This window comes from Brachypodium distachyon, chromosome 4, assembly GCF_000005505.3.
Source record: "Brachypodium distachyon strain Bd21 chromosome 4, Brachypodium_distachyon_v3.0, whole genome shotgun sequence".
NCBI lineage: Eukaryota > Viridiplantae > Streptophyta > Magnoliopsida > Poales > Poaceae > Brachypodium > Brachypodium distachyon.
Window position 1 is genome coordinate 22,158,703 of NC_016134.3, and position 9,161 is coordinate 22,167,863.

The 9,161-nt window shown below is 46.4% G+C and overlaps 1 protein-coding gene across 1 annotated transcript; it reads left to right on the forward strand.

Moving 5' to 3' along the window:
* Positions 1 to 378: 378 nt before the first annotated feature.
* LOC104584555 lies at positions 379 to 2,774 on the forward strand. Its single transcript, XM_024455175.1, has 3 exons — positions 379 to 580; positions 691 to 909; positions 1,069 to 2,774. The coding sequence occupies exons 1-3, from the start codon at positions 460 to 462 to the stop codon at positions 1,221 to 1,223; spliced, it is 495 nt and encodes a 164-aa protein (XP_024310943.1). The 5' UTR covers positions 379 to 459; the 3' UTR covers positions 1,224 to 2,774.
* Positions 2,775 to 9,161: the final 6,387 nt, after the last annotated feature.

Sequence of the window (9,161 nt, forward strand, 5' to 3'; positions counted from 1 at the left end):
ATTCGGACTTGGACAAGATTAATTCCTAACACCGCTGGCTGCGGGCCGCTGGTCGCCGCAGCGTCACGTCGCCTCCCCTAGCAGCACCGACGACCGCCGCACCGCAGCGTCGCCTCTCCCTTGCAGCACAACCGGTTGTGGGTCGCAGCAGCCCCACCTCGCCCTTGCAGCATTGACGGCCTCTGCTTGAAGCAGCCCCGGAGAGAGAGAGAGAGAGAGAGAGAGAGAGAGAGAGAGAGAGAGAGAGAGACGCATTCGGAGCAAATATTTTCAGGGTGCATATCGTTATTGCGGCCATTATTCGGAGCAAATATTTTCAGGGTGCATATCGTTATTTTCGGAGCAAATATTTTCAGGGAGCACTGTATTTTCAGGGTGCAAAATGGTGCATATCCAGCAGACGCCAGTGAGGAGAGGCATTCGGAGCAAATACAGCAAGGACAGTCGTATGCATACATCATGTCAATAGCACATCGAATGAAGTTGTCCCCTAACAGTTTGGTATCAAGTGTTGAAGGAAGGTTGTTCCATAATGTATTTAACCACCTGGTCGATGCAATTCTATCTTCTCAGACTGTTGGTATGAGCTAAATATGTATTTTCTCATCAATATTGCACTGCACTTGTGCTGGATTTCTGAAACATGCTATCCACTTGTGTCTAACGTTTATTTGTATACGTCTAAACTAGGGAGTGAAGATAAGGCTATAGAAGTGAACATCAGCTCGGATGGGTCGCCTCTTGTTGGTAGAGAATGTCTCCTAAGGAAAATCTTGGCTCTCCTGCTCTGCATGGCACGTCGGCGCCTTTATGATCCACTATCTGACACTGAAGTTGTGTACTACAGAGAAATTAAGAGACATATCAGATGTGTTATTGCATACCATGGAGCGAAGGGGAAATCGGAAGTTAATCTAGTGCAATCTTTGTATTCAGTTAATGGTTTGTTAAGTAAACTGAATGTTACAAGACCATATGAAGTTATTGAGGATGATGTACTATGATGGTCTTTCTGGTTCCTCATTTGCTTCGATATGTTCCGTGGCTTTTGGTGCTGTTCCTTAACAGATGTCCAGTGGGCATATTCAACGGATCCTGCAGGTTATCATAGTTTGTCATGTTCACAAACAATATCAGCTGTCGAGGAGCTTATAGAGTTAACGGGCTCTCTTGCAGAGTTGATCCCGCAATTTCAAGAGTTGGGTCAGAACAATGGTAAGTGAAGTTCATGTTTTTACTCAAGGCCAACCAATCCTCCGGGTTTTTTTTATGCTGTCTGTTTATGTTTTCATACTCCTGCTTCCTGTAGCAGTATTGCTTGTCGAACCAGTTTTATTTTGTTGCACAATGTACTAGGTTGCATTATCGGACCAAAAACCATCGGGTGGACAGCGCCCGCGTCGTTCCTGGGGGCGGCTCGGGCGAAACCCTAGCCGCCGCCGCCCCCGACCTCCCCAGCCCTCCTCTCCCCTCGCCGTCGCCGGAGGAAGCCGGTGGACAAAGCCCGTCCGGCGGACGGCGGCGGCGGGGCTTTCCCGTGGTTGGCTGGTTGCGGCAGCAGATCAAGGCGCGTGGGCGAGGATGCGGAGCGGGAGGCGCCTAGGCGTGCGGCGGCGCGAGGAGCGGGCTGCCAGGTGGCGCCTGGGTGAGCGGCGTCGGTTGGCGGTGCAGATCCAGGCCTGCGCGGCTGCGGCGTGCTGTTTCCGGGCAGCGCAGCGGCGGCGGCCTTCGGCGCAGCTCTGCGAGCCCTCCAGCGGTGCTCCTCAACTATCGCACAACGTCACGACGCCGGGGCGAGGCCGCGACGTCGAGGAGGCAGCACAGAGGCCACGAGGGAGGCGCAAAGGCCGCGAGGGCGCGGGGGAGCGTGGCCCGGCGGTTCGGGCCGCATCTGGGCCTGAACCGGGCCAGATCTGGGGCGCGTGCGGGCTCCTTGGTGGCTGGCTTCGGTGCAGCGGTTGCTGTTGGCCGGAGGTGCCAGTTTGGGGGCGAGTGTTGGTGGCTCCGGCTGGGGCGCGAGGTGGCTGCTGCCCCGACGGAGCGAGGCAGCGAGGGGCTTGTGGCGGCGGGCTGGATCTGGCCTCGGTGCAGGCCGCATCTGGGTGCAATGTGAAGATGCCGCTGCTGCTCGGGCTTGATCTGGGTCTGAGAGGGCAGCGGTGTGTTGCGTGGTTCTGCGGGGGGTGGACGTCGATGTGTGCAGAGTTGCAGCAGCGTGCTTCTGTCATGTAACGATGTGGTCAGAGCCGAAGTGTCAGTGGAGCTTCTTCTGTGTCCATTTGTGGTGAAGTCGGTGTCACCGGTACGAGGGCTGTGTCGATGACGATGCCACCGTGGTGGACGCGCTGCGTGTTTCTTGTGGCATGGTGGTGACGGTGCTTCGCGTTTGGTGGGGTCAATGTGCGGCTATTTGCTTGGGCGTCGGTGTGTGGGCCGATTGTTTGGCATAGATTGACGCGGGCTTCGAGCGACTGCCGTGGCGAGGGCTTCGTCGATGGTCATGTGTGGTGAAGTCGGAGTCGCCAGCTCGGAGAGTGATGTGTGATGACGATGACACTTGCGAACAATCTCGATGACGGTTTTTCTTCTCGACAGCTCATGTGGAGTGCGTTTGGTAGCCAGGTCGGCTTAGTGGTGTCCTAAGGATTGTCATCTGTAACGGATCTTGGGAGCGTTGTAACGGTTTTTGCCCGGTTTTCGTTAATTAACCGGGACTCAAAACTTCTTCTTAATTAATGAGATGAGGCAAAGATTTTGCTTCCGTTTCGAAAAAATTATCAGTAATGGGACCGGGTGGCCTGTTGGCCTCCTGTTACTCTAAAAAAATCCTCCGTTTTTAAGAAAGGGATAATAATGCCCGGCTTGTTAACAGATGCAATGGCTTCTTCGGCACAGTTCAAATTTTTATGGTTATACTCTTCATGACACCTGCTATGATGCTTATATATTAACATGCATGAATTGTGATATCTTGAAATTTACTCTATTCCATTCACTTCCCCTGCTTTATGACTGGCCGTTATTTCAACAAAACTATATTTCACTCTTTTGTGAAAGTTAAATATTTGTTCAGTTTGAGACTTTGAGTATTACTTCACTGGCAAGGATATTTGTCTGTTCCTAAATCCCTATGTCAGCTGATGCAAGAAGTTTACAGAATTCTTTCTTTCTCTGATATTGCTGCAAGAGTTCAAGTAGTTGCATGTTTCTTTTACCTTGGTAGTTCCGATTGCTATTGTGCTCAAGTAGGAAACCTCTGTGTAAACTCTTTCATTGCAGTTGCAGTTTTAGCACCTGATATTGCCCTGCATGTGACGATGGATTTCAAATCTCTGCCTGAACCAAATTGGAGTGTTGAGAGGACCAATGCGTTCTACGACAACAAGTTGATTTTGGCCCAGCATGATCTCAAATGTTCAGGCCTGGTAGGTCTGTCTCCTAAGAGCAAGGAGAAGAAATCTATTAACTCTTTACTGGATTATGTAACATGCACCCATTTACATGTAAAGAAAGGTGAGTGCTAATAACTTGTGCTGAACCATTATGCTGCCAGGAAGTTTTCTGCCCATTTTAAAGTGGTATTCTTGCAGAGTATAAGCTGTCTGACTCCCTGTATGCAAGTGAACCAGTGTGTGCTACTTCTCGGAAACGAGGAAGAGGTACTCACCTTAAAATCAGACTGCTGTCTGTCATTTTTTTCAGTTTTTTTGACCCCTTTTCACTGAATTGCAAACTTACATCTTTTTTTTCTTCTGAAAAGAGTTATATGTTGTGTTACAAAATAAGGTTTCTCAATCATTTTGGGTGACAACAATAAAAACATGCTTGCAGTTGATTCAATAGTTCACATGGCCAAATTTTGCATGGTCTAAAAAATGCCATGTGTTCTATCAGGTGTACAGACAGACCGCGAGGACGATGAGAATTTCTAACCGCGAGGCCAAGTGATGCGTACAGCTGAGTTATTTGATGGGAGATTGATAGAGTACATGAAGCAGCTGAGGAAAACATGCTTGAGGTTGATGCTCCATCCTCTGTCCCGGCGCCGACCATGCTTCGTCTCGGGGATGGGGGATGCGTGCACCAGGCCGGCCTTCCAGTTGCCGGAATTTCCGGCCCAACTTCCGACCATTCCAGGTGCCGGAAGTTCCGGCCCAACTTCCGGCCGAACCTCCGGTTGCTCTCTGTTATTTTTCGGGAAAATATGGAACTTGTTGCGGAACTTTCGGATATTCAAGAATTAGCGGAACTTCCGGCCGCCAACCGGAACTTTCGATGTGCCCGTTATGGATCTGACTTGTCCTAATGTTCCTGCTATATATATCCCTTGTAAGCCGCCGTTTTGGGCAGAGTTCGCACGAGTTGCATCTGTAGAACCTCCCTGGCGTTGTAAACACTCCCCATATAGTGAGATTTCGCTGATTGGCGCCCGTGATTTTTCCCTCTAGTTGTTTGAGAGGGTTTTTCACGTTAAATCCGTGTGTCCTTGTGCTGTGATCGTCTTCGTTCTTCGTTCTTGCGTGTCGCGTTCATAACAAGCGGTATTAGAGTCTCAGGTTCCGCCTAGGGTTTGCGACATGTCTACCTTGAAGTTCGATCTGCCGCAGCTGGACTACACCACACGATTCTCGTTGTGGCAAGAGAAGATTTGGACGATTCTCGCCCAAACTTCAGATCTGGATGAAGCGTTTGATTCCTTCGGCAAGAAGGATGCAAAGGAGTGGACTGCCGAAGAGAAACGCAAAGATCGTAAGGCCTTATCATTGATTCAACTTCATCTATCGAATAATATTTTGCAGGAAGTGTTGGAGGAGAAATCCGCAGTAGGCCTGTGGCTAAAACTGGAATCGATCTGCATGTCTAAAGATCTAACCAGTAAGATGCATGTAAAGATGAAGTTGTTTACCCATAAGCTGCAAGAAGGTGGATCGGTAATATCTCATATAACTATTTTTCGAGAGATAGTTTCTGACTTGCAAGCTTTGGAGGTTAAGTATGATGATGAGGATTTAGCCATCTTACTCATATGCTCGTTGCCTAGTTCCTATACAAATTTCCGCGATTCAATTCTTTATAACCATGACTCTGTAACCCTTAACGAGGTTTTAGAGGCACTTAGACAAAAAGAGAAGATGAAGTCTCCGGTGCAGGCCGATGGGTCGTCCTCAAAGGCAGAAGCTTTGCAGGTTCGTGGCAGGACCGAGCAGAGGAATAACAACTACGGCAATCGAGATAAGAGCCGGGACGGAAAAGCTCGTTCAAAGTCCCGAGGAAAAGATAAGTTCTGCAAGTATTGTAAGAAAAATAATCATGTTATTGAGGTTTGTTATAAACTGCAGAACAAGGAGAAAGGAACGGTACGTACAAACCGAAAGACAAGTTCGATGGTAATGGTAAGGCCGCTGTCGTTTCTACCGACAGCTCTGAGGGTGAATGCCTCGCTATTCTTGCTGCTTGTACTTCCCGTGATGATGAATGAATTCTTGATACAACATATTCCTTTCATACTTGTTGTAACAAGGATTGGTTCAGTTCTTATGAGTCTGTGCAGACTGGAGATTTTGTGCGTGTGGGCAATGATAATCCCTATCATATTGTTGGCATTGGGTCTGTTTAGATCAAGACCCATGATGGCATGACATGCACGTTGAAAGAGGTGAAGCACATACCAAGCATGGCTAGAAATTTGATCTAACATAGTACCATGGATTGTGACGGGTACAAGTATGCGGGAGGGCGTAGACTTTTGAAAGTATCTAGAGGTTCTCTCATTCACATGATAGGTGATATGAATTCTGCCAAATTATAGTTCTTAGAGGTAGCACTTTGCCTGGTTTTGCTGCTGCCGTTACACCTAATGATTCTGATGATTGTGCTAAAACGAATCTGTGGCATATGCGTCTTAGGCATATGAGTGAACATGGGATGGCGGAGTTGGTCAAGAGAGAGCCGATCGATGGCTGCAACTTGAGTAAACTTGAATTTTGTGAGCACTGCGTTTATGGTAAGCACAAAAGGGTTAAGTTCATTTCTTCCGTTCATACCACCAAAGGCATATTAGATTATGTGCATGCTGATGTTTGGGAACCCTCTTGTAAGACTTCTATTGGTGGTGCTAATTACATGCTTACCATTATTGATGATTACTCAAGAAAAGTTTAGCCTTATTTTCTGAAACATAAATCTGATGTTTTTGTTGCATTCAAGAAGTGGAAAGTTATGGTAGAAAAGCAAACTAAAAAGAAGGTAAAAATTTTGCGTACTGATAATGGTGGTGAATTCGTTTCTGACGAGTTTGAGGAGTTTTGCAGCAATGATGGTGTGGTTAGGCACTACACGGTTGCCCGTACTCCACAACAAAATGGCGTGGCTGAACGCATGAATAGAACCATCATCTTGAGGGCCCATTGCATGCTGTCCAATGCAGATTTGGGCAGGCGTTTTTGGGCTGAGGCAGCTTCCACCGCATGCTACCTCATAAACAGGTCATCTTCAATTCCACTTGACAAGAAAACTCCCATTGAGGTATCGTCTGGTAAGTCTGCTGATTATTCACAGTTGAAAGTTTTCGGTTGCACCGCTTATGCTCACGCTAATAATGGAAAGCTAGAGCCTAGAGCTGTTAAGTGCATTTTTTTTGGCTTCGATTCTGGAGTTAAAGCTTTCAGGTTGTGGAATTCTGAAGCTAAAAAGATTTTGCTGAGCAGGAATGTTGTCTTTAATGAAAAAGTTATGTATCATGATACTTTGTCCACTGAAGTCTCTCGCATTGAAGAGGAAAGACTTAGAGTGCAGGTGGAGCACGTTGATGAAATTGTTGACAACGATGATGCTCAGGTTGATCATGGTAATGATGATGGGAACAATGATGACAATAATGATGATATTGTTTTACCATCACCACCTGTTTTGCAGCAACTCACACAGTCTATTGCAGCTAATCGTCCAAAGAGAAATAAAGTCCTCGCCCACGTTTAATTGAAGAGTGTGATCTTGTTTATTATGCTTTGAGTTGTGCAGAACAGGTGGAGCATGAAAGTGAACCGGCCACATATAATGAAGCAGTTGTTTCCAACAACTGTGTGAAGTGGTTGTCTGCCATGCAAGAGGAGATGCAATCTCTTGAGAAGAATGGCACATGGGATGTTGTGCTCTTGCCTAAACAAAAGAAGGCCGTTCGCTGCAAGTGGATCTTCAAGAGAAAGGAGGCTTTATCTCCTAATGAGCCTATGAGGTTTAAGGCAAGGTTAGTGGCAAAAGGTTTCTGTCAAATATCAGGTATTGATTATAATGATGTGTTATCTCCAGTGGTAAAGCATAGTTCCATCCGTACTTTCTTTGGTATTGTTGTTATGCATGATCTTGAGCTTGAGCAGTTAGATGTGAAGACTGCATTTTTGCATGGAGAGCTTGAGATGGAAATATACATGGACCAAACTAAAGGGTTCATAGTTCTTGGTAAAGAGGTGTTTGTGTGTAAGTTGAAGAAGTTCCTTTATGGTTTGAAGCAATCTCCTAGATAGTGGTATAAAAGGTTTGATTCATTTATGATCTCACGTGGTTTTAGTAGATCTCAGTATGACAGTTGTGTTTACATTAAATTTGTTGATTGATCACCTATATACTTGCTGTTATGTGTTGATGATATGTTAATTTCTGCCAAGAGCATGAAAGTAATCATTACTTTGAATGCACAACTAAGTAGTGAATTTGAGATGAAGCATCTTGGTGCTGCTAAGAAAATCCTAGGTATGGAAATTAAAATGGACATAAAATCTAGATTGCTATTTCTTAGTCAGCAAAGTTACATTGAGAAAGTACTTCACCGTTTTAATATGCATGATGCAAAGTTTGTTAGTACTCCTATTGTTTCTCATTTCAAGTTGTCAGCGTTGCAATGTCCTACTTCTGATGAAGATATTGAGTATGTCACGAGTTCACTATTCTAGTGCTGTTGGTTACTTGATGTATGCCATGGTTTGTTCACATCCTGATTTGTCATATGCTATGAGTTTGGTCAGTTGTTACATGGCTAATTCCAGTAAAGAACATTGGAAAGCTGTTCAGTGGATTTTCAGATACCTCCGTGGCACATCCAGTGCTTGCTTGAAGTTTGGCAAGACTGACGAGGGACTCGCTGGCTATGTGGATTCAGATTTTGCTGCTGATTTGGATAAGAGGAGATCCCTCACAGATTATGTGTTCACGGTAGGTAGATGTGCTGTGAGTTGGAAGGCAACACTGCAACCAGTTGTTGCTCAATTTACAACCGAAGCAGAATATATGGCTATTGTTGAAACTTGCAAAGAGTCTGTTCAGTTGAATAGTTTATATGCTGAGCTTTGTCAAGATGTTTTTTGCATTAACCTGTTTTGTGACAGTCAAAGTGCCATTTATCTTACTAAGGATCAGATGCTACATGAGAAAACCAAGCACATTGATGTCAAGTAACATTTTGTTCGCGACGTTACAGAAGGTAAATTGAAGGTATGAAAGATCAGCACTCATGATAATCCTGCTGATATGATGACAAAATCTGTTCCTATTGCTAAGTTTGAGTTATGCTTAAGCTTAGTTGGTATAACTGTTTAGCCCCTAGTGGCTATTGGCACCGAAAGTGTTTTTCTTGTTTCAGGAATTGTTGCTGTTTATGCTACAAGGATAAGGAGAAATTTGTGTCAATGTGAAGTTTGTTGGATGTGATCCAAATTCCATTGGCCGGAAGTTCCGGCCCAACTTCCGGCACCTAGAATGGCCGGAAGTTCCGGGCAGAACGTCCAGTTACTCTCCGTTATTTTTCAAAAAATACGGGATTTGCTGCGCAACTTCGGATATTCAAGAATTAGCACTCGGTGGTTCACTGTACGCCGGACATGTTGGTCCAGCACGCCCACCTCGAGGGACACGGCATCATCGCCTGGATTGATGACACGCGCCACGACACGAACAAGGAGGCCGTCGCCGACGCCATCGCTTCGCAGTTCGGCATCCGCTGCTCCGACATGCGCGTGGCGAACCACCGCGACGGCTTCTTCCTCACCTTCGAGCATCGCCACCATAGGGAGACTGGGGCTGCCGCGCACAGCTTTTCCGCCAGCATCGGGGTCATCAACCTGCGGCCATGGCGCGCCAGTGCCCACGCCGACCACGTCGCGCTGCGC

What these genes read in the sequence shown, in the direction of transcription:
- LOC104584555 (XM_024455175.1), top strand. Translation starts at nt 460, where the DNA reads ATGTCAATAGCACATCGAATGAAGTTGTCCCCTAACAGTTTGGTATCA. An exon ending in TCTATCTTCTCAGACTGTTG is followed by an intron (nt 581 to 690) that starts GTATGAGCTAAA and finishes CGTCTAAACTAG; the next exon opens with GGAGTGAAGATAAGGCTATA. An exon ending in AGCGAAGGGGAAATCGGAAG is followed by an intron (nt 910 to 1,068) that starts TTAATCTAGTGC and finishes GTTCCTTAACAG; the next exon opens with ATGTCCAGTGGGCATATTCA.